Genomic DNA, 26,140 nt, shown 5'->3' on the forward strand with positions numbered 1-26,140 from the left:
GCAAGTACTGATAGAAAGTACAGATCATGGTGCAAAAAATGACACCTTACACAGCACCATAGACTAAAAAATATAAAAGCTTTATAAGGATGGTAAAAGAGCAATTTTAAATACATTTAGTTTTTTTAAAGGCTTTAATATTTTAAAAGTCATCAAATAAAATAAAAGTTATACATGTTACATATCGTTGTAATCGTACTGACTTGAGCATATTTTGTAGCATATTTTATAAAAACAAAAAAAAAGTATAATTGAAGTCGCAAAAAAGGGGGTCATGTGGGTTTGTAGGTGAAAAACCGCTAGCACTATGGTCTTTTAAAAACAAGGAGGCAAAAATGAGAATTAGCCTGGGAGGGAAGGGGTTAAACAATACAGATAAATGGCATGGAAAAACTATAGTCATACAGTCTGCAGTCACTTCAACAAATTCAACTTAAATAATTGTTACAAGCAGACATAAGAAATAACTTTTTTGCCCTGCTTCCTGCATTGATCATTCACTGTCACTGCTAAAATCCACCTTGGGAGATAAGGCACACTACCACATTGCTTAGTCATAAAATAATATGACACTCATAGAAATCTATGGAGAGAAAGGGGTTGAAGGAGGAAGAAGTTCAGTGAGAAATTAACTCAGCAAATGAACTAAGGAAAACCTTAAAAGATTGGCAGAGACTTTAGGCTACCTTCACACAACGTAAAAAGAAAAAAGGGGGAAGGGGCAAAATACAGTCGTAATTGGAGGAAAAAGTAGTTCAAAATCATAATGTGACTGTAATAAAGTCCGTAAATTATGGGTTCACAATTACGCACCTCAGAAAGTGCCCATTGATTTTTATCCACACAATCAGTAGTTTACGAGTGTGCAATCTGTCAACTATTTTTTTTACGGATTAAAAATCTTTTAGCATACGCAAAGAAAGAGGGTCAACTTACCCTTTGGACTTCTCCCAGTCTTCTTTTAATCAGCGGCTGATCAGGGACACTGCTTCAGCCGCTGTTTGGCTAAAATGACACTTGTGCATCCCCATCTCAGCCAATCAGCATCTGCAGCCGCTGATTTGCTGTACTGAGATTTAAAGAGCCAGAGCCCGGCACACTTTTGGCACAGTGTGCCAGCCTCTGGTGAAGAAAGACGACGTCGGGGGTGAGTATTAAAAGGGCCCCCTTTCTCCCCCAAGCAATGCACTCAACCCGGCAAGAAAGGGTTCACTTAACCCCCTGTCTTGCTGGGATGGGTACACTTCAATATGATGAAAAGCTGAGTCAGTCAATGACAAGATTTTTTTTAATAGAAAAAGGAACAGAGAAATTTACATTGACAATAAGCAGCAAATGAAAAATACAAGACAACCTTAACAGCCAAGACTACAAACTGTATAAGAGGTTACTTACTACTACGAAGCTTTGAGGAAGTATCAAAGTAGGAGAAGAGTGAGTCTAGCTCATCGGGACAGAAGAGAGACTCCCGCCTTGCTTCATCACTGCTAACAGCAACCGCTGGTGACATGCAGGTTAGCAAAGCATAAAGCGGGCAGTAAAAGAGGAAAGAGGGTCAAGTAAACCAGACAGCTATCTGGCAAAAGAGAGACTGTCAGCATTAGGTATCACTGTATATTTACTGTATTTTTTTTTTTTTTTAACTTCGCTGTAGACACAATGCCAACCAGTCTTTAGTCTCTATATACACTCACCGGCCACTTTATTAGGTACACCTGTCCAACTGCACGTTACCACTTAATTTCTAATCAGCCAATCACATGGCGGCAACTCAGTGCATTTAGGCATGTAGACATGGTCAAGACAATCTCCTGCAGTTCAAACCGAGCATCACTATGGGAAAGAAAGGTGATTTGAGTGCCTTTGAACGTGGCATGGTTGTTGGTGCCAGAAGGGCTGGTCTGAGTAACTGCTGATCTACTGGGATTTTCACGCACAACCATCTCTAGGGTTTACAGAGAATGGTCCGAAAAAGAAAAAACATCCAGTGAGCGGCAGTTCTGTGGGCGGAAATGCCTTATTGATGCCAGAGGTCAGAGGAGAATGGGCAGACTGGTTCGAGCTGATAGAAAGGCAACAGTGACTCAAATAGCCAACCGTTACAACCAAGGTAGGCAGAAGAGCATCTCTGAACGCACAGTACGTCGAACTTTGAGGCAGATGGGCTACAGCAGCAGAAGACCACACCGGGTGCCACTCCTTTCAGCTAAGAACAGGAAACTGAGGCTACAATTTGCACAAGCTCATTGAAATTGGACAGTAGAAGATTGGAAAAACGTTGCCTGGTCTGATGAGTCTCGATTTCTGCTGCGACATTCGGATGGTAGGGTCAGAATTTGGTGTCAACAACATGAAAGCATGGATCCATCCTGCCTTGTATCAACGGTTCAGTCTGGTGGTGGTGGTGTCATGGTGTGGGGAATATTTTCTTGGCACTCTTTGGGCCCCTGGTACCAATTGAGCATCGTTGCAACGCCACAGCCTACCTGAGTATTGTTGCTGACCATGTCCATCCCTTTATAACCACAATGTACCCAACATCTGATGGCTACTTTCAGCAGGATAATGCGCCATGTCATAAAGGTAGAATCATCTCAGACTGGTTTCTTGAACATGACAATGAGTTCACTGTACTCAAATGGCCTCCACAGTCACCAGATCTCAATCCAATAGAGCATCTTTGGGATGTGGTGGAACGGGAGATTTGCATCATGGATGTGCAGCCGACAAATCTGCGGCAACTGTGTGATGCCATCCTGTCAATATGAACCAAAATCTCTGAGGAATGCTTCCGGCACCTTGTTGAATCTATGCCACGAAGAATTGAGGCAGTTCTGAAGGCAAAAGGGGGTCCAACCCGTTACTAGCATGGTGTACCTAATAAAGTGGCCGGTGAGTGTAGAGTGACACTAATGCACATTTAAGTCTAATCTCTACAGCTTTTTCAAATATTACATACAGAATTTACACTGAACAGATCAGCATCTATCATACAGGAATGATTAAGATCATGATTATGCAGCAGCAGTATATGACCATTGAGTATCTGCTTGGCAGTGCACAATGTGAAATTTACTAGGAAAAAGCTACAACTGCAACACCATTACATGCTGCTTGTTAAACAAATAGATAAGAAAATAAGGACACGTATACGAAATTAAGGAATTTTTTTTTTATGAAATGGCAACTCTTATACAGAGTGGTCCAAAAAATGTATCCGCTGTTTAAAAGTCCATAACTTGCAAACTAATTGACGGAACTGTCTCATATTTGGTAGTGTACTAGTTTGTAGTTCCGGCAGTCACCACACAAGCGTTGTATTGTTTTGTCAGATGACAGTCGCCGGATAGTGTGTGTTGTGTTCGTAGTTGCACCTAGTTACTCGAGTAAACATGGCTGGCGCAAGGCTTACATTGGATGAAAGTAAGTCAGTTTTGAAGTGGTATTTTAAGTACGAAAACATTAATCAGGTTCAACGGCAATGGCGAAATGAGTATCAAACAGAGCCACCGACACGTTTAACGATTCGTCGCATTCGAAACAAATTTGAAGCCGAAGGCTGTGTTAAAAGATGTACACAAACAACGATCTGGATGACCTGTAACAGTAACAAGTCCAGCTAACTCCAGTCGTGTGTTACAATTCACTCGCTCACCACAGAAGGCGAATTTTGAAGACAGCAAAGTAGAAGTGCTACATCCCACGATTGCTAGACGCAATGAACGAGGACGACCCAGATCGCAGAATGGAGTACTGCGAGTGGTTTACCAACATGGTGTGCAACGATGACGAGTTTGTGTGGTCTGATGAGGCACAGTTCAAACTCAATGGTACAGTAAATCGCCACAATTGCATGTACCGGGCCACCGAAAATCCGAACGTCCATGTCGACAAAGCCGTGAATTTGCCAGGAGTAAATGTGTAGTGTGGGTTGTCGTACCGGGGCTTGATTGGGCCATTCTTCTTTGACGGCACAGATACCGGTGAGGTGTACCTTCAGACATCCATTTTACCTGCCATCTGAGACCTGTATGGAGACGGAAGATTTTACTTTCAACAAGATGGTGCCCCAGCCCACTACCAACATCGTGTTAGGGCGTATCTCAACGAAAATCTACCAGGAAGATGGATAGGCCGTAGAGGTGCTGTGGAGTATCCATCACGTTCCCCAGACTTAACTCCTCTGGACTTTTACCTGTGGGGAACACTAAAGGACGTAGTTAATCGACAAAAGCCACGCACATTGGATGAACTTCGAGAATCCATCATACATTTATGTGCAAATATCGAACTGAACACATTGCAGTCAGTAGTTTGTGCTGCAGTTCGGCGGCATCGTTTGTGTGTGGATGTGAATGGTGACCATTTCGAACACCTACAGTGATATCTTTAAGTTGGACTTTAAGCTACACTTTCACCAAATATGAGACAACTCTGTCAATTAGATTGCAAGTTATGGACTTTTAAACAGTGGATACATTTTTTTGGACCACTCTGTACATCTAAGGCTGCCAATTTAGAATGTAAAAACCTCTCTATAAAAAATACATCTTACAGTCTTCATTACTTAAATAGGTGGTTTTTAGTGATTTAGTTATTCTTTTGTCAACTAACTTGCACTGCTATTCCTGAGGTGGTGGCTGCAAAGGGGTTAAAATGATCCATTTAGCGAAGCTCTTATGCCCCCTCCTCCTCTCTCTCCACATGTGCTCCTGTGCAGCTCAGTCTCCCTCTATTACAGCAGCGGCCCCCTGCTCTCCTACTGCTGTCGATCATTACTGTGGGCCACCAGGGCTGTGGAGTCGGAGTCATGGAGTCTGAGTCAGAACTAGTTTTGGCTGGAGTCAGAGTTGGAGTCGGAAAAAATGTACCGACTCAGGATCCAGCTTTAAAAAAAATCTAAGAACAAATTTAAAATTGAGTTTTGATATGAATTTTATAAGTTTTGCTGATCAATATATATTATGAGCAACATTTTAATAGGACACTGGCCCTATTACATAAGGGTGGTCGAGCAAAAGTTTTCAGTCACTATTTGGCAGTTTGTTTCTGAGCTGGAAGAGTCCATTGTGTAGGGGGAAATCTGTGCTGTTCTCTTCCAGGATGCTGGATGACTGTATATGAGCAGCAGTGTAATATGAAGATAACCTGTGTAATATAGAGGAGGAGGAGGAGAAGACAACATAAGTAGTGTAGCAGTAACCTCTGTCCTCAATGTAGTGTTTTTCTTCTGTGTGTTATATTGCTGCAGGTGTGTGTGTGTGTGTGCGCGTGTGCGTGTGTGCGCGTGTGCGTGCTATGGCTGCAGCAGGCTGTGTGTGTGTGTGTATGCTATGGCTGCAGCAGGCTGTGTGTGTGTGTATGCTATGGCTGCAGCAGGCTGTGTGTGTGTGTGTGTGTGTGCTATAGCGTGCTCCCACACCCACAGTGACCCCCTCTATATCACTTATGTGTGACTTCTCTATATCTTGGTGTGACCCCCTCTATATCACTATGGCTGACCTCTATATTACAGGGATCTGGTATTGTTAGCAGTGTTTCTGTGTCTATAATAAATATTTAGTTAAAATACCACCTGCTCTAACTAGTCTAGTTGTGAGTAGTTCAGGACATGAAGGCTGGAGCTGCATCCACTGCACACAGACAGGAGAATCTGCTTTATATCTTTCCTCATTCCCTCAGAAGTTGCCCCAGGATCATGTAGGACATTAGGGAGAAGCTGCTGACCCAGTATGATAAATAACTCCCCTTGTATATTACTGGCAATTTATCAAAGAGCAGGAGTCGGGAGTCGGTCCTGATAACATTCAGGAGTCGGACCTGCGGCTTACCAACTCCACAGCCCTGGTGGCCACGGCACTCTCTGCCTCCCGTCTCCCTCTATGACAGCAGTGTCACTAGAGCAAAGCGGCACCAGAGGCTGAAGTGGAAAGAGAGAAGGGGGAGGGGTGATAAGAGCTTTGCTGAATGAATGATTTTGAACCTGCTGCAGCCACCTCAGGAATAACAGCACTTTGGTTTATGGTGGTAGCTGCAGCAGGGTTAAAATCATTCATTCAGGGACGCTCAGTAAAGCAGAAGCTGACTATGAGAGGCAACAGCTAGATCAGATATAGACAATACAGCAGGGATACGGTGCTGCTGCTGGGGTGAATGGGGCAGGGGCAGACGCTATAGATATATGTGTAGAAAGTGTGTTAGAGGGTGTATTAGCACAAATTATAGGCGTCATATAAATTTTTTTAGGTGATTGGTTCCCTTTAAGTTATGACAATCATAGTCTATTTCTACCTATATCTTTTACAAACACCGTTCCCATGTAGAAACCAGTTTTGCAACTATGACTATGCAAATGTTCCTTCAGTCAATGCTGATAAAATGGTTATGACTGAATATGCTAACAATATGACTGTACTGTACTGACAGTTTTCTCCACATGGGTAAAGGCCGCATTACACGGTACAATTTTCTGGGGCAAGCAAGTGCCAAACTGACAGTTCAGTGCTCATTTTCCTCTCGTTCCACGCTCGCTGACTGTACTATTATACGCACAGACATCGAGAGAAGAGTAGTAGGATGGGCTGCTTGAAAGATCCTTTGATCGTTTAGGCTGCCCATTGAAGTCAGTCGCAGTCTGCTATTGCTCCTATTAGAGGGAACGGCACGCAGCAGACCATCGTTGCAAAAATCCGGATCTTTTAACATGTCTGCCCTATATAGATTTTTTCCCATAAAAATTTAACATTGTGTGTTAACATAAAACACACTAATAATATAAATTTTGTAACATAATTTAATTCAGTGTTATATGCTGCAGATGTTGTTTGGCAGCAGTAAGAGCTGCCTAGAGGCTCTCTGCTGCTAAACAAGTGAGCAAGGACTAAGGCATGAGCCAACAGCCCTGCAGTTCCCGACATGGACATTAGTGACAGCAGAGAGCTTCATGTCGTCTCTTACTGCTACCAGTCATTTGCAGCATACTACTAATCACAGGCAAGGGGGTGCGGGAAAATAATAAAGAATGTGTACTTACCAGTCTCCATAGCACCACTCTCGGACAGCTGTCAGATGTAATTTTTTGCTGGCTTCCTAGTACGTCAAAGTCCCTGGTGCTGCAACACTGCAGCCCCACTGATGGTTGGCCTGCTCAGCCAGTTAGCGGTGTCCTGCCCCAGTCACTGATTGATTGAGTGGGAAATCCATCAATCGGTTACACGATGTTGCAGCAGCAGGCGGCCAGGCTGTAAGGCAGCTCTGTGGGGCATGGGGATGGGTATGTATAATTCTTTATTATGTTCCTGCACCCCCCTGCCTGCCGGAAATGTTTTTATTTTTGTGGTACTTCTCCTTAAAAAACTTTGGCTGCTGAACTCCATGTCTTATACACTTTAGTCATTTTAATTATTGGGTGAAAATCCTTTTTAAAAATATTTTATCTGTGCATTTAATGTTCATGTGTTGCAGTTTTTACTTCACAGTCTGTTTTTACTATGAAGAAATAACTGACCATCTACCAGGAAATCTTGTACTTGAGGGCTCTAGGTAAACCCAGGACATAGCTTTAAGTGTAAACACAAAAATGAACATAAATTAACTTGTGAACATATAAATAACATAAACACCTCATACACTGGTAAGGATTTTCAGTACTTTTAGAAACACCCTATATTAACCCCTATTATTAATCTACTAAGCTATAGCAGTCACACATTATGCATATTGTTTACATGTTTTATAGATGGAGCCCTATCATTCACTGCTCATTATCAGGAAATCTCGACTCTTTTACATTGGTCGTGCCCTGTGTAATCTATAGAGAAGGGAGGGGGGAGGAGGAAGATAAGTCACCAGCAGAGGGCAGAGAACAAAGGATTACAAAATGGGAGCTGTGTGAAAGCCGGTATTCAGAGGTCAGTGCTGACTTCAGAGGAAATAGCCCCGTGATGTAGCTGTAAATTAACTCTTTGTTGTTTTGTTTTGGTGCCTTATCTCCCTTCCCCACTCCCCTCTTCATAAAAAACCATGAAGAAAGGGGGGAGAGCTTCAAACTGCTTTTTCATGATAAAAATGCATTTTTCCGCTAATAAACCCAACAACAAAGTTTCTTACAATCGCCTGTACTATTGATTTCTGCAAAAAAAAATTTAACGACAGTGACACTAAAACATATAAATGCATCCGTTTATTCTATTCAAAAATTCTCCAACAAATTTTCACCAATACATAAAAAAAATTCTTTGTCACAGTCCGATTACTGTATGTATCAGTATGTATGTATGCAATTCTATTCTATCCCATGTCTCATCTATAAAGCTGGGCTCACAGGTTTAAATTGAAGATATTTTCATTATAGTTTTTGTCTGTGTTGGTTCCACTCCTGGTTTTGGCTAAAATATTGACCAAAATGAGAACTAAATACTAACCATAATACTACAGTATATAAGAGGTCGTATACAATCAATGATAGCTGCAATACTGTACTTTACCATTGCGCAAGTCTTTACCTGAGGCTCTGGATGCAGTTCTACTTTGCTCATCAACACCTAGGCTTTTATCAGTGGAACTTAGACGGTTCTCACTGCTTTTACGGGATAAAGGTTTCTTCCTTGCAATCAGCATGGATTCACCACTGATATCCACAAACCTCTTCTCCACATACTTTGCTTTGATATAGGCCTCTTTCTCTTGCCTTTCATGGTAAAAGAGAAGATGATAAATATGTTACAAAAAAGTTCTGCATAAAATTTAAAGGGGTTGGCCACTTTATAGTAAAATTGTTCAATGTACAGTATTAGTAAGTGTACTCACTGTATATACTGACAGTAGCTCTCTGTGTACCTCATAGTGCTAAAAAAAAATCAGACTTCACTGCTCCAGGCTGGGCTGCCCTGCTCTGTGGTGAGTTTGTCCATAAGATGGCTGACATGGAGGAGCATGTGACCATGTCCAGCCCCCAGTGTCCTCCATAGGCATATACAGGCTCAGTGGTGGACACTGGGGGTGGGGCATGGTCACATGCTCCTCTATTTCGGCCATCTTATGGACAGGATCACCACAGAGCAGGACAGCACAGCCTGGAGGAGGGGAGTCTGGTATTAGCTCTATGAGGTACACAGGGAGCTACTGTCAATATATACAGTGACTACACTTACTAATACTGTACTCTGAACTATTTTACGATAAAGCGGCCAACCCCTTTAAGTAACACTGTCGTCTTTACATGTCTCATGGTCACTACGTTGAGAGGATTCCTGACAGACCTGTTGGTCCTTCTGCAAAAATCCTCATTGCACCATGATAGTTTTTAACCCCTTAAGGACGGGGCCAATTTTTGTTTATGCATTTTCATTTTTTCCTTCTCGTGTTTAAAAGGCCATAGCACTTGCATTTTTCCACCTAGAAACCCACATGAGCCCTAATTTTTTGCGTCACTAATTGTACTTTGCAATGACTGGCTGAATTTTTGCATAAAGTACACTGCGAAACCAGGAAAAAATTCAATGTGTGGTGAAAATGAACAAAAAAACACATTTCTTTTATTTTGGGGGTATTTGTTATTACCCCATTCGCCCTGGGGTAAAACTGACTTGTTATACATGTTCCTCAAGTCGTTACGATTACAACGATATGTAACATGTATAACTTTTCTTTTATCTGATGGCTTGTAAAAAATTCAAACCATTGTTAACAAATATATGTTCCTTAAAATCACTCCATTCCCAGGCTTATAGCGCTTTTATCCTTTGGTCTATGGGGCTGTGTGAGGTGTCATTTTTTGCGCCATGATGTGTTCTTTCGATCGGTACCTTGATTGCGCATATACGACTTTTTGATCGCTTTTTATAAAAAAATTTCTGAATTTGATGCGACCAAAAATGCGCAATTTTGCACTTTGGGATTTTTTTGCGCTTACGCCGTTTACCGTGCGAGATCAGTAATGAGATTAATTAATAGTTTGGGCGATAATGCACGCGGCGATACCAAACATGTTTATTTATTTGTATTTATAACATGGGGAAAGGGGGGTGATTTTTCTTTTTTTATTTATTTTATTTTAATTTTTTACACATATACTAGAAGCCCCCAGGGCTGTCCTACCCATTGGGCATGGTAGGCGGCTGCCCGGGGGCCCTTGCGTCCTAGGGGGCCCTGCCGCCTACCATGCCCAATGGGTAAGACGGCCCTGCAGCCCCCATCCCCAATCACTCTTGTGACCGCAAGCAGTGTTTTTCTTGCGGTCACAAGAGTCCCCCAGCTGATCCTCCGCTCTTCTCCGCTCCCCGGGGGTGTCTCACAGCCGCGGCGCACACAGCAGGAAGCTCAGTGTGTGTCGGCGGGGACCTCCGGGTCAGGGGGCGCGTGTTGATGACGCTCTCTGTACCTGAAGTAGAAGTACCAGCTCCAGCACACACTGAGCTTCCTGCTGTGTGCGCCGCGGCTGTGAGACACCCCGGGGAGCGGAGCAGCAGCCGGGAAGGAGAGGAGAAGAAGACAGCCGACGGGGGAACAATTTGTTAGGTTAGTTAGTTTAGTTTTTTTTCTTTTCTTTTTTTTTCTGCTGTGCACAGATGAGGTGGACAACAGAGGAGCCATGTATAAGGAGGGGGGGGGGACGACGACAACAGAGGAGCCATGTATAAGGAGGAGGGGGGGGGGACAGAGGTGCCATGTATAAGGAGGGGGGGGGGGGACAGAGGAGCCATGTATAAGGGTGGGGACAGAGGAGCCATGTATAAGGAGGGGGGGGGGACAAAGGAGCCATGTATAAGGGGGGGGGGGACAGAGGAGCCATGTATAAGGAGGGGGGGGACAGAGGAGCCATCTATCAGGGTGGGGGGACAACAGAGGAGCCATCTATAAGGGGGGGGGACAACAGAGGAGCCATCTATAAGGGGGGGAGGGGGGGGACAGAGGAGCCATGAATAAGGAGGGGGGGGGGGGACAGAGGAGCAATGTATAAGGAGGAGGGGGGGGGACAGAGGAGCCATGTATAAGGAGGAGGGGGGACAGAGGAGCCATGTATAAGGGGGGGGACAAAGGAGCCATGTATAAGGGGGGGGGGACAGAGGAGCCATGCATAGGGGGGGGGACAGAGGAGCCATGTATAAGGAGGGGGGGGGACAGAGGAGCCATGTATAAGGGGGGGGGGGGGGGGGAACAGAGGAGCCATCTATCAGGGTGGGGGGACAACAGAGGAGCCATTTATAAGGGGGGGGGGGGGCAAGAGAGGAGCCATCTATAAGGGGGGGGGACAACAGGGGAGCCATCTATAAGGGGGAGGAGGGGGGGGCAGAGGAGCCATGTATAAGGAGGAGGGGGGGGACAGAGGAGCCATGTATAAGGAGGAGGGGGGACAGAGGAGCCATGTATAAGGAGGAGGGGGGGACAGAGGAGCCATGTATAAGGAGGAGGGGGGGGGGAACAGAGGAGCCATGTATAAGGGGGGGGAGAGAGGAGCCATGTATAAGGAGGAGGAGAGGGGGGACAGAGGAGCCATGTATTAGGAGGGGTGGGGGACAGAGGAGCCAAGTATAAGGAGAAGGGGGGGGGCAGAGGAGCCATGTATAAGGAGGAGGGAGGGCAGGGGAGCCATTTATAAGGAGTAGGGGGGAAAGAGGAGCCATGTATAAGGAGGAGGGGGGGCAGAGGAGCCATGTATAAGGAGGAGGGGGGGCAGAGGAGCCATGTATAAGGTGGAGGGGGGACAACAGAGGAGCCATGTATAAGGAGGAGGGGGGGGGCAGAGGATCCATGTAAAAGGAGGAGGGGAGGGGGGCAGAGGAGCCATGTATAAGGAGGAGGGGGGGGGCAGAGGAGCCATGTATAAGGGGGGGGGGACAGAGGAGCCATTTATCAGGGGGGGGGACAACAGAGGAGCCATCTATAAGGGGGGGAGACAACAGAGGAGCCATCTATAAGGGGGGGACAACAGAGGAGCCATCTATAAGGGTGAGGAGGGGGGGGGACAGAGGAGCCATGAATAAGGAGGAGGGGGGGACAGAGGAGCCATGAATAAGGAGGAGGGGGGGACAGAGGAACCATGTATAAGAAGGAGGGGGGACAGAGGAGCCTTGTATAAGGAGGAGGGGGGGGGACAGAGGAGCCATGTATAAGGATAAGGGGGGAACAGAGGAGCCATGTATAAGGGGGGGGACAGAGGAGCCATGTATAAGGAGGAGGAGGGGGGGGGACGGAGGAGCCATGTATTAGGAGGGGGGGGACAGAGGAGCCAAGTATAAGGAGGAGGGGGGGGGGGACAGAGGAGCCAAGTATAAGGAGGAGGGGGGGGGGCAGAGGAGCCATGTATAAGGAGGAGGGGGGGCAGGGGAGCCATTTATAAGGGGGAGGGGGGACAGAGGAGCCATGTATAAGGAGGGGGGGGGACAGAGGAGCCATGTATAGGGGGGAACAGAGGAGCCATGTATAAGGAGGAGGGGGGGGGACAGAGGAGCCATGTATAAGGAGGAGGGGGGGCAAAGGAGGGGGGGCAGAGGAGCCATGTATAAGGTGGAGGGGGGACAACAGAGGAGCCATGTATAAGGAGGAGGGGGGGGGGGGCAGAGGATCCATGTAAAAGGAGGGGGGGGGGGGACAAAGGAGCCATGTATAAGGGGGGGGGGGCAGAGGAGCCATGTATAAGGAGGAGGGGGGGGCAGAGGAGCCATGTATAAGGAGGAGGGGGGAACAGAGGAGCCATGCATAGGGGGGGGGGGACAGAGGAGCCATGTATAAGGGGGGGGGGGGAACAGAGGAGCCATGTATAAGGAGGAGGAGGGGGGGCAGAGGAGCAATGTATAAGGAGGGGGGGGGGGACAGGGGAGCCATGTGTAAGGAGGAGGGGGGACAGAGGAGCCATGTATAAGGAGGGGGGGGGGGACAGAGGAGCCATGTATAAGGAGGAGGAGGGGTGGCAGAGGAGCCATGCATAAGGAGGGGGGGGGCAGAGGAGCCATGTATAAGGAGGAGGGGGGAACAGAGGAGCCATGTATAAGGAGGAGGGGGGACAACAGAGGAGCCATGTATAAGGAGGAGGGGGGGGGCAGAGGAGCCATGTATAAGAAGGAGGGGGGGGCAGAGGAGCCATGTATAAGGACGAGGGGGGGCAGAGGAGCCATGTATAAGGTGGAGGGGGGACAACAGAGGAGCCATGTATAAGGAGGAGGGGGGGGCAGAGGATCCATGTAAAAGGAGGAGGGGGGGGCAGAGGAGCCATGTATAAGGAGGAGGAGGGGGGGACAGAGAAGCCATGTATAAGGAGGAGGAGGGGGGGACAGAGAAGCCATGAATAAGGAGGAGGGGGGACAGAGGAGCCATGTATAAGGAGGAGGGGGGGACAGAGGATCCATGTATAAGGAGGAGGGGGGGAACAGAGGAGCCATGTATAGGGGGGGGGGAACAGAGGAGCCATGTATAAGGGGGGGGGAACAGAGGAGCCATGTATAAGGAGGAGGAGGGGGGGCAGAGGAGCAATGTATAAGGAGGGGGGGGGGGACAGGGGAGCCATGTGTAACGAGGAGGGGGGACAGAGGAGCCATGTATAAGGAGGGGGGGGGACAGAGGAGCCATGTATAAGGAGGAGGAGGGGTGGCAGAGGAGCCATGCATAAGGAGGGGGGGGGGCAGAGGAGCCATGTATAAGGAGGAGAGGGGGAACAGAGGAGCCATGTATAAGGAGGAGGGGGGACAACAGAGGAGCCATGTATAAGGAGGAGGGGGGGACAGAGGAGCCATGTAAAAGGAGGGGGGGGGGACAGAGGAGCCATGTATAAGAAGGAGGGGGGGGCAGAGGAGCCATGTATAAGGAGGAGGGGGGGGAACAGAGGAGCCATGTATAAGGAGAAGGGGGGGCAGAGGAGCCATGTATAAGGGGGGTAGGAACAACAGAGGAGCCATCTGTAAGGGGCAACAACATGACTATAATATATGAACCATGTTGTTTCCCTGTATACAGTATACAGGGTTCCAATTCGCACCTCTGCCCAGGGGCCCATAATTCTGTTAAGACGGCCCTGGAAGCCCCCCTGGGGGACTTCTAGTATATGCACTCTGATCTCTCATTGATCTATGCTGTATATAGTTATACAGCATAGATCGATGAGATCGGCACTTGATTGCTTTCGGCTGCTGCCGAAAACAACCTAGTGCCGAGCCGGGGTAAGCGGTAAGAAGTCACGTTTACACTATGTATTTTTGCAATAAACAACTGCAGTTGTTGCAGGTTGACAGTGTGAAATCACACTAGAGTGTATAGAACAACAGCCGTAGTGTATACACTACTAGTAGTGTTCCATGCGGCTGCACAAAATAATTGACAGGTTTATTTTGTCAATTATTTTGTGTGGCCGCTTTTCAGTGAACAGCGGCTGTACAAAGTAGCCTGTGCACACAATGTAAAGTACTGCTCCCAGCCGTACTTTACATTGTGCTCTATGTCTAATTGGACACCCAAATGTGCCTGCATTCCAATTAAAGTGAAGTGATGTTCACCCAGCCCTGTAGTATCAGCCAGGTGAACATCTGAGACATCAGCCAATGTTTGACACGTCAACCACCGGCCATGTCAAAACAACAGACGATATTTTTGCCATGTGTAAACATGACCTTAATATGCCCAAAAATCCAAATACAGATAAAATATTTGCTGTGATAAAACTTACCGCTGACATCCATGTTGGGGCTTTTTTACTCCCATGGCATCAACTCGAGCTTCATATATACTATTTATTACATCATTCCCCAATTCACACATTAGCTATATAAAAGGGAAAGGAAGACATAAAATACATAAATAAGGTACACAAAGTATGTAACTTAATGCATACATTTAAAAGTGCAATAGTGTCACAATGTTTTTAAGCGAATGTACCATCCGGTACATCCGCTTTAATATGACCCATGCATAGAATGGCGTGGGGAAGCCGGTGCCGTGGTCCGTTTTTTTAACCGTGGCCCGGTTCCTGTGTACAGCGCCGTTCTATCCACAGAAGCCGCCTCATAGAGGCTAAAACACAGCTAATTCTACAAAATCACAGAAAAATGCAACAGCTCACTGCAGTGGCAAGATACAGACCCACTACAGACATGAAAATAGTTAAAAGCAGCCCCCCAACTGCCAAAAAAAACTTCCATATGAGGCCAACATAATGTGGTGGGGCAGTTTATATCATTTTCAAATGGTAACCAATAGTAACCTCATTTATGGAAGTTTTTTTTTGGCAGTTGGGGTCTGCTTTTAACTATTTTTCATGTCTGTAGTGGGTCTGTATCTTGCCATTGCGGTGAGCTGTTGCATTTTTCTGTGTTTTTGTGTGTTTGCAACTTCAGCCATAGCAACGTGCTCCTGCCTGGTGTGAATAGTGTTCGAGGAGAGCTGACCACATTTGTCTTTTTTTTTTTTTCTGTGTTCCAGATGGGGGAGTGGCTGCCTCTACTTGGTCGTGCACTCCACCTGTCCCACCCAGGTGGTGTAATCACTCTTGCTGGTATTAGACAAATCTTGCATGCCCAGAGCATAGGCGTATTTCATGCCATGGAGAGGCCATAGTACAGTGTAGGACTGTCCCGGTATGAGGCCACCGTAACGTGGTGGGGCAGTTTATACCATTTTCAAGTGGTAACCAAGAGCCTCATTATTTTTATGGAAGTTTTTTTTGGCAGTTGGGAGGGCTGCTTTTAACTATTTTCATGTCTGGAGTGGGTCTGTATCTTGCCATTGCGGAGAGCTGTTGTATTTTTCTGTGTTTTTGTGTGTTTGCAACTTCAGCCATAGCAACGTGCTCCTGCCTGGTGTCAATGGTGTTCTAGGAGAGCTGACCAAATTTGTCGTTTTTCTTTTCCTGAATTCTACAAAATACCCTAACCTGCTCCCTCCCACTACTTCTCCAAGTAATCTGTATCTTTGTCTAGCTCATTTCATTAGCAAGTTCGCTTCCCCCACTAAAAATATAATGTGGTGTACCCTTTAAAAGGGGAACTCTGGGCAAAATCTATTTTTTAATATATTACATAAGTTAGACAAATTCCTAATATACACTAATTATGGGAAATGCATAAAGTGATAATTCCCTCAATTTAGTAGATCAGACAGGCTTCAATTTCTCTAAAAAGAAAAGTGACGTCACAACCTGGTCGATACACCTGAAGGGTCCAGCAGAGGGGCACAGTATACGTAGAAGTATAGAAGTAGAAGTCTATGTAGAAAGTACATGTAGGGGATGATTCTACTACATATACTTTCTACATAGACTTCGACTTCTATATTTTTACATATACTGCGCCCCCTGATGGAGCGGGTCGTGACTAGAGATGAGCAAACTTTTCAAAAGTTCGTTCCGACCGGACTTCCGGATTTTTTCAGAAAGTTCGATTCAACCGAATTTCGGATTTCTTCGGATTTAATAGTTTAAAGCATCTATATGATACAGGGTTAGTGTATTTGGTTGAATTTAGGGCTCTACATGTCAGTAACATCATTATCTTTTCGATATCTCAAAGTCAATCTTTTTTCTTTAGACTTCAATATTCACCATTACAGGTCTATGCAGGAAATTCACCATTACTGGGTCTATGCAGGAAAAAGGTCACAAATGCAGTTAAGGAGCAGCAGTAGTCAACATGGAGGACAGGCATCAGCAACAGTAGTCAACATGGAGGCCAGGCAGGAGCAGCAGTAGCCAACATGGAGGCCAGGCAGGAGCAGCAGTAGCCAACATGGAGGTCAGGCAGGAGCATCAGTAGCCAACATGGAGGCCAGGCTGGAGCAGCAATAGTCAACATGGAGGCCAGGTAGGAGCAGCGGTAGTCAACATGGAGGCCAGGCAGGAGCAGCGGTAGCCAACACGGAGGCCAGTACAGGAGCAGCAGTAGTCAACATGGAAGCAAGGGCAGGCACACCAGTAGTCAACCTGGATGCCAGTCAGGATAAGACGGATGTGATATACAATATCAGAAGGGTCCAAGTATAGAAATTGTCTATATGTATAGCACTTTAAAGACTTTTATGCTATACACCTGCACCAGGTATTTTTGTCTCTCAGGATAAGACGGATGTGATATACACACTATCAGAAGTATAGGACTTGTATATCTGTAGAGCACGTTTTTGTTCCGTGCACCCTTTGCTGTCCTATGCCTAATTATCTATCTTTCGCCCTCTCTATATTTCTCTCTCTCAATCACTAGATGTTTCTCCTCTCCGCTTTCCTAATCTTTCCTTTCTTACAATATCTTCTCAGTAGTCTGTAGTACACAAAAGCAGCAGCAGCACCAGCAGCGTTTTGATAATCACAAGCTGTGTGCACTGCAGCCAGTAACAACCTCCTTCCTCTCTCTGTGCAGACTGCGTGTGACCGCTCCTCTTAAAGGGAATGTGTCACCTAATTTTTTTTTTTTTAATCTGAAGTTAAAATGTATTCTTCATATTTTTTATGTATTTTTGGAAAATATTTTTTGTTTATTCCTTTGTCAGGAAATATGAAAAATTAAATACAAACTTTTCATATTTCCCACCTTTGACCAACAGAGGGAGCTAACATGGTAAACTGGTGAAGGCAAGCAACATGTAACTTGACTGCTGCAAATCTGGCCTCGCCCCTCCTGCTGGTGACCTCACACCTGCCTTTCTCTTGTGATTGTAAGTAAAAGGAGGGGGGGGTAGGCCATTTTGTTGAGGCCCTATTACACCAACAGATTATCTAACAGATTTTTGCAACCAAAGCCAGGAATGGATTTGAAAAGAGGAGAAATACAGTCTTTCTTTTATGACCTGTTTCTTGTTTATAGTCTGTTCCTGGCTTTGGCTGCAAAAATCTGTCACATAATCTGTTGGTGTCATAGAGCCCTTAAGGCCAATTATTGACCGCATTTGACTGATTAACAACCATTATGGCCAATAATCGCTTTGTGCAATAAAAGGCAATGATTAGCTGACATGCATGATGTCGCCTTATCGTTGCCTTTCAACATGTTGAAAGAATGGCAGCATAGTAACAATCTGCGTGTTACAGGAGCAGCAGCCACAGACCGCTCGATAGCGCACCCCCCCCCCCCCGCCCCCGCCGCACTTACCCGCTTACTGTTGGCATGGGTAATAGCGCCGGCAGCGAGTGAGGAACAAGGAGAGAGTGAGCGCTGACCTAATAGATCGGCTCCTGCAAACCGCAGAGGATGTCATGAGAGGAGTGTGCTGATCCTATAGGAGAGGACACAGTGTCACAGCAGCACAGAGGATGTCAGGAGATGAGTGTGCTGATCCAATAGGAGAGGAGACAGTGTCAAAGCAGCACAGAGGATGTCAGGAGATGAGTGTGCTGATCCTATAGGAGAGGACACAGTGTCACAGCAGCACAGAGGATGTCAGGAGAAGAGGGTGCTCAGAGGAGGACATAAAAGGTACAACAGATGCAGTGCAATAGCTAGCTACAGTGACAATTGGGAAGGATGAGGTTACACTGACAACGGCAGTGTGAGCTGCTCCTCCTGCATTCTCCTCCAGGCCCCCTCCCACACATGGCCGGACTCCCTGCAGAGCTCATGTTAGACTCTGCTCCATAGGGGCACTTACAGGCTGAAGGGAGGGGGAGATTACTTCTGCTGGCCAGAGAAGATAGGAGGCAGCTATCCCATGGTGAGCACTCCTGCAGGGGGTCTTCTGGATGGGCTTCACAGTTATGGCTCCTGGTTTCCCTCCCACTTTGCTGTGAGGTGCGCATGGCATCTTCACCTCACAGCAAAGTGAACCAGACGGGAGCCGTCTATTGAGGCCTATGCACAGGGAGCTGCCATAAAGCAAGAGTGTAAGTGTTGTGCAGGCACCATTACACAGATGCTATTACAAATGGCAGCCCCCAGTGTAGCACATTAGGATTAAATAAAGAAGGAACCAAAACACAAATAAAAGTTTAACTATTTTTTGAAGCATTGTTGTGATATAACTGAAATTATAGTAATAAATGTGAAAAAGTGACACATTCCCTTTAAAGCAATACCGACGTCACACAGGGGGCTAGTGCAAGATCCCTGCTGATTGGATGTGTTTCGGGCATCATGGGAAAGCGCTTTTCCCGCCCGGAACACTTCCTGCTTTCTAGAATGGCGGCTGACATTTTAGAAAGCAAGAAAAATCGGAGCGGATTTCCAAAAATCTGAATCCGATCGGACTCAGATTTTTAGAAAGATCGAACCGGTTCGCTCATCTCTAGTCGTGACATCACTTTTTTTTTTTTTGAGAGAGAGAACTTTAAGTCTGCCTGATCTACTAAATTGAAGGAAATAGCACTATATACTGTATGTGCATTTCCCATAATTAGTGTACATTAGGATTTTTTTCTAACTTTGCTTATGTAATAACATTTAAAAAAATAGATTTTGCCTGGAGTTATCCTTTAAGTTGTGTTCACACTCTTCTATGGGAGACAGTGATGTGGGACAAATAGGCTTGTGGGCGGGCAAGCAGAGATGACAGCGACAACCCATACAATGGGGCCTGAATAATGTGCAGATCATTTGATGGGTGGACGACACCTGATAGAGGAGAACCATAGGACTGCTCTTGAGGCCATGTGACTGATTTCTGTACTACCAAATGTTAGGGACTTTTACACACCTGAAAACCCTACACATTCAAAAAGTAGAAAAATGACATTTTTAATATAAAGTACCATTATTTGGTAAAGGAATATAAACGTAGTTGATCTGTACCTTTAGTAGTTCAGGCTCCCATGTGTCCAGAGTTAAAGACCGTACTTTTGAAAAGTGAACACCAAGACTCCTAGAATATAAAAGAGAAGTAGGAAACCTAATAGCATAACCTATTGCTCCCTTTCTTTAGTGAGGAAAAAACTTTAAAAGAGGAACTATGTCACTACTGCAAAGGACATAGGAACAACCCTGAGGAGGAAGGTAAGACACATACCTTCCTCCTTGGCACCTCCTGTGCAGTAGGTACATATCAGCAGGTTAGATTTGTCTAACCTGCTGATAGTTCCCCTTTAATTGAAAACCCCTTATTTCCACTTCTCACATTTAAAATATAACTAACCCCTCAATGACCACTGCGTTTCAGTTGTAAAAGACCAACAACTTTTTAGCAATTTCTTGGGCTACCAAAATAATATGTGCACAATAGATCTTTTTATGATGCATAGGGTTGTTTATATTTTGTTTAAAAATTCTATCTATAATCTGCAAACCGACACTAAAATAAGGTGTTAAATTCTGTAATAAAATGGTTTACTCTAATGAGGCTGGGTTCAAATCTGCATTGGAGGGTCATTTAAAAGCCTCCATGACAGATTCCAGCTAAAATATTAAGAGATTTCAAATAACTGTTTCTTTTTTGTTTTGTTTATTATCCTAGACAAATCTGTGGTAGTGACAGTGGTGGTGGTAGAGTTGTGGGGATTGTTGATGCCAGAGATCAAAGGTAGTGACATTGAGAGGGTGTTAGCATGATAAATGTATTTTTCTTATTCTACTACAGCTTTTTTTTTTTTTTTTTACATCTCACCTTTCTGTTTTCACTGAAAACAAGCCATTGACAGATCGTGTCGTATTACAGCAATATTTTATGTATATTTTGCCTAGTTACCAGATCTAGTTTTAAAAAAAAAAAAAGCGCCAACATTCGCAACTCCTACTTTTCTTATACTGGGCAATGTTGAATTCTATAAGAACCTGATTAGAAAAAAAAATAGACATATGCCTGCTTAAATCTGTGAAAAGATATGTTCCAACTCCTGTTATTTCATACAGGATGTCATGTAATAAAGATATATGTGCAGTAACAACTGCTTACCTGTGAATTCCTGAGCATTCAATGCATAAAACGATGCCAAGATTAATACTGGCCCAGCGAGGATCAGGTAAGCCACAATCACAGCACTTCATATTACCAGGGATACACTGTACTCTTTGCAGGGCACTCTCCCCCTTAACCAGCTTCTCTTTTGATTCGGGAACTGGGCTAGTGTTTGACGTGGAAGGCTTCTTGTCTATTTTCTAGAGAAATATATACACCAAGTTACATAAAACAATCAAATAATAAATCACACATACCTATACATGCTGTGTACACTTTAAGGACACTTGAATATCAGCTGACCTCTGCTTCTTCCCCTTTTTCTCTGTAAGCTGTAGCAATACTCGTTTGGACAGCCTTGATCCATGCCTGGCGCAGCTTCTCAGAGTCAGCCTGCAGCATACAGCTCCTGTAAAGTGATACAGGATAGAACACACACAACTAACATTAACCTATTTACATTATCTGAAAGCCTGCTATCTTTTAATAAACACATTTATGCCCTCAGCAATGTACAGTCAGCCTTCTGTAGGCAGAGACTACACCATAATTAATTTTTTACATTGCGTTTACATATAAAGGTCGTTGTCCAGAGAAAATAAAAAATTCTCTAGGGTTGGGGGTGGTGTAAGAATAATAAACATGTTATACTGTTGCAATGCAGTTGATGCACTGATGCTACCTCTCCTAATTTCAGATTCTGTGTCGTCTTGACTACAGAGGACCTGCTGCTCAGCCAATCAGTGGTCATAGCAGTGTCCCATCTCATTCAGACTGGCTATATACACACACACACACACACACACACACACACACACACACACACACATTAAGAGACAAGTATATAATAATTAAGAGACCACTGCGCAGTTTTCTACAAATCAGCATCTGTACATGTCTGATAGCCATTCCATTCCAGAGTGGGTCGAATTCCAACCAAAGTACACCTCATTCTACTTGATGTGCTTCCAGTTAGGTGATCACCTGAACCAAATCTTATTTTTTTATTATTTAAATCCTATTAAAAATCATAGTTACTCCACCAAATATTGATTTCTGAACCCTTCCTGAGGTAAAATATTAATATTGTTGTTTCTAAATATATATGAACTTTATTCTTTGCATTATTTGAGGTCTGACAGCACTGCTTCTTTTTTGTTATTATGAAGATTTCTCATTTGCTGCAAATAAATACAAAATTATTTCGTAGACATGTTGTCAGTAGTTTATATAATAGAAGAACCATGTACCAATGTACATTTTACTCAAAAATATACCAGTGAAGAGAAAAAGCAGAGAAACTCAAAATTTTGCAGTGGTCTCTTAATTTCTGCCAAAGCTGTATATATACTTTTTATTTGATTTATTTATTTTTATGAAAAAGCTTATCTACTCCCTCAAAACTAGGTCATGTTATATAACAAAGAAACAGTAGATTATAGTTGACACAAAATTCTATTTTCATTTTACTCTATATGAGAAAAAAAAAATAGTTTTTGCTTAAAAAAATAAATTGTTTTTACTCACACTATAAAAATTGTTAAAGATCTTCGAATAATCACAAATTTATCCATCACAAAAAGGCACTAAAATTATCGAATACCATAAAAAAATAAAAATAAAAAGAAGAAAATAGCCAACAAAAAACATGCACTATATATGAACTTGAATATTCAGACAATGACATTACCAAAATCTAATAATGGCAAATACTGATTTGGGATTTGCTTATGAATGATAATCAACCCCTAGAGTTTGACGAGTGGAGTCCAAGCACTGAGACCCCCACTGATTTTAAGAATGAAGGCCTTGAATCGAGTGGCAATCAGATACATGTACTGCAGCTCCATTCAAGGGCTCGACCAAGATAGCCAAGTCCTTCTAACAGAAGTATCTCTATGTACATGGATCTTGCGACACAGTTTTCTGCTGTTAAATATTTAGTAAAACCTCATAATAGAATATTTGAAAACAACAACAGGTACTTACTTAGTAGGAGAGACCACCTCAAAGCAGAAGCGTCTCTCAATATCTTCACAGTGTTTTACTGTGCACAGTCTCAAGTCTTCAACAACAACAGTGGGATTATCCTACAAAAAGAGAAAAAGAGTAACTCTCCACCTGAGAATGACCGTGACAACAAATTAATTACACATTCCTGATGTTTTAAACTATAAGATGCACTTATATTTTAAACTTTTTTTTAGATGTCTAAACTAGATGTATTTTATAACTTAAATTCCTTGGTGGTCTAAGCAAGTGGTGGAGTCAAATGTCACTAACTTTGATGGTTTACGGTTGAAAAGGGAATAATTGTCAGATCCTGCTATCTTAATAAATGCATCATCTACTGAACAATAAAACAAACTAAAATGTTGCATATAGTTACAGCACTCCATTTAGCTATTCAAGCCAGTTGAGCCAGTTCCCTTCCATGGGGGCATTTCTAAGTCTGAATTATAGCCTATTCTAAGACTATGCTCACAAAACATTTTTGAGACAACAATACGTCCGTAATTTGATAATTACAGATGTAAATAATTATCAGGATCAATATTTACAGCTGTAGTTATCAAAATATGTCTGTATTTTTGCCTCAAAAATGTTTGTGTCATCATGGCCTTAAAGGAGAAGTCCAGCAAAAAATGTTATTAAAGTATTGTATTGCCCCCCCAAAAGTTATACAAATCACCAATATACACTTATTACGGGAAATATATAAAGTGCTTTTTTCCCTGAACTAACTACTTCATCAAGGCTTCACTTCCTGGATAAAATGGTGATGTCACACCCCGACTCCCAGGGCTGTGCAGGCTGTGGCTGCTGGAGTGAGTGATGGCAGGGGGACACTGAGGGACACAGGGCACTGGAGGGACACTGAGCATCCCTCTGCCATCATCCTCTCCAGCAGCCACAGCCCGCACAGCTCTGGGAGTCGGGTCGTGACATCACCATTTTATCCAGGAAGTGAAGCCTTGATGCAGTAGTAAGTACAGGGAAAAAAGCACTTTATAAGCATTTCCCGTAATAAATGTATATTGGTAATTTGTATAACTTTTGGGGGCCAATACAATACTTTAATAAAAATTTTCAACAGAATTCTCCTTTAAAGGAGATATCCGGATAGGAAAAACAATATCTATATAGTTAGTTAAAGTGTATATAAAACACTAAAGAAGCGATGCTTACCTCTCCACGCTCCTCCTGTGTGTCGCCATGGCCAGTGATTGGCTGAGCAGGCTGTCACCACCAAGACAAGTCAGTTTTGGAAGTAGAGACAAGATTGTGCAACACTGGAGACCCATAGGACGACAAGGGGGGAGTGTGGAGAGGTAAGCATTGATTGTTTATTGTTTTATACACACTTGTAGCCATATAGATACTGTTTTCCCTTTCTGGATAACCCCTTTAATGTTGGTACAATCATCCGAACTGATAGCATCATAGATGAGAAACTGGCCTATTCTTTTTGCATTTTTATGATTTAAAGTCACCCCCTTTCTATATAAGGGCATCTCTACACAGCTGAAAAGCCTAAATTCTGCAGTTTTCATACCTTCCTTTACTACAGATTTCTTGGTGCTTGATTCAGTGAAAAATGCTTGGGCGGGGCTTCAAGGCTGCAGTGTCATTTGCCCCGCCTACATCGGCTCCGCTGGCCCTGGCCCCTCAAAGACATCACCGTCTAGCCCCCCCCCCCAGCGGCCACTGGAATGGGCCGACCTAGAGGGGGTGGAGCCTAGACCTCTAGGCAGGAACATTTCAATGGCCATCAAGGGGGCTGGACAAAGCTCCAAGAAATCTATTATAAAGTAAGATATGAAAACTGCAGAATTTAGGCTTTACAGTTGTGTTTAAAAGTCCTCATACAGAAAGGGGGGGTGACAAGTGTCACTTTATGAACAGTTTTTTTTATTTTATTTTTTTTAAGTTGACAGTACAGTATACCCACACATACACAACTCTGCAGCACGTACATTATACAAAGGCAGCACTGTTGTACACATAGCTCATCTACACAAGCGTAATGCTATAGATCGAAACGCTGCTGCACATACACACAAAGCTCTGCTGCATACATACACACACATTTTTGCTATACCAACACACAGCTTTGCAATAGATGCAGAGCTCTGCTGCACACTTTGCACCATGAATTTCAACAAGACGCAAGCGATTTTTATTAAGATGTTTTATTGATTTAGCTCACCTTAAATTTCTTCTGATATACAAGTTGATTATTTTGAATTGAAAACCAGCGTCTATCATGTAAAGAGAAAGAATATATGTATTCTTTAAATGATCCACACTTTACATCAGTATCAGTAGTATTACAGGGGAGTTAATGCAAACCATTAGTACAACTTAATAGTACACAGTTAACCACCAACCAGACAACAGCAGGATAGCTTGGGAACTTGCAGAGAGAGAAGGTGGAATGCCTGTGACTGGAAAGTAAGAAGTGGTCTCTCTCACTTCTTAAAAACAGCATATGCTCCAACTTACATAGTCCTAGACCATTTTTATACAATGAATGGCCTCACTTTAGAATGAAACTATTAGGGCTTATTCCCACGTCCCCGTATATTACGAAAGCTACGGATGGGGAAGCCCTGTAATGCAGTGTTCCTTGCCCGGCATGATGTGTCAATATTATGTCGGGAGCGGGGAGACTGTTTGAATCTCCGTGGCACTGTAATGACAGAGCCGCTCGGCTGTGTCCCTACAGTGCAGCGGAGATTCAAACTGTCTCCCCGCATGATATTGATACATCTTGGTGTTTAGTGATAATATCTGGACATTGCTATAGTAGGTATAGTTTGATACAGAATCTCAAAAGGGATTGTGTCATCAAAAAATGACCTTTCCTTTAAACTAAATCTTTATGTTTGGGAAAAAAAATACGCCATGTATTCCCTTTAGTGAAAAAAAAAGGGTTTAAAGTAAAATTATAAATAGATTATGCAGGCGATCCAGTTAAATGATATGGTATCCAGAAAAATTGTGTTTTAAATGAACAGACAGGATGCAAAACATATTTTTGCGATGAGTGCTAAGAAGTAATCTCCACATAATGAGAAGTACCAGCGTGACAATAGGAAGGAGAGGGAGAAAGAAAAAAAAGTGACTTGGAGTTTTACACATGTGTGTTGTCCCAGTGGTGAAGATGAAAACTGCAAAATTTCTAATTCATTTTATAATATAGACAGTAAAACACCACAAAAAAAAACCTGTTAAAAATATGTTTAACCTAAAAACCTGATTTGAACAATAGGTAATTTTTGGATGACACATTTCCTTAAATATATGGGAACCTGTAACTATGAAGAGGTGGTGGGACTTT

General features: G+C 43.8%; 1 protein-coding gene across 3 annotated transcripts in view; it reads right to left on the reverse strand.

Moving 5' to 3' along the window:
- Positions 1–26,140, reverse strand: part of ACAP2 (ArfGAP with coiled-coil, ankyrin repeat and PH domains 2) — a 106,031-nt gene that overhangs the window by 16,528 nt on the left and 63,363 nt on the right. For all 3 annotated transcript variants that reach the window (XM_069975075.1, XM_069975074.1, XM_069975073.1), the window contains 7 exons: positions 25,007–25,058; positions 22,786–22,886; positions 21,100–21,205; positions 20,794–20,996; positions 19,698–19,767; positions 14,657–14,751; positions 8,505–8,689 (listed from right to left, as the gene is read on the reverse strand). In XM_069975075.1, the coding sequence (XP_069831176.1) occupies positions 8,505–8,689; positions 14,657–14,751; positions 19,698–19,767; positions 20,794–20,996; positions 21,100–21,205; positions 22,786–22,886; positions 25,007–25,058 (812 nt within the window). The remainder of the gene's footprint in view (positions 1–8,504; positions 8,690–14,656; positions 14,752–19,697; positions 19,768–20,793; positions 20,997–21,099; positions 21,206–22,785; positions 22,887–25,006; positions 25,059–26,140) is intronic.

Source organism: Dendropsophus ebraccatus, chromosome 6, assembly GCF_027789765.1.
Source record: "Dendropsophus ebraccatus isolate aDenEbr1 chromosome 6, aDenEbr1.pat, whole genome shotgun sequence".
Taxonomy (NCBI): Eukaryota; Metazoa; Chordata; class Amphibia; order Anura; family Hylidae; genus Dendropsophus; species Dendropsophus ebraccatus.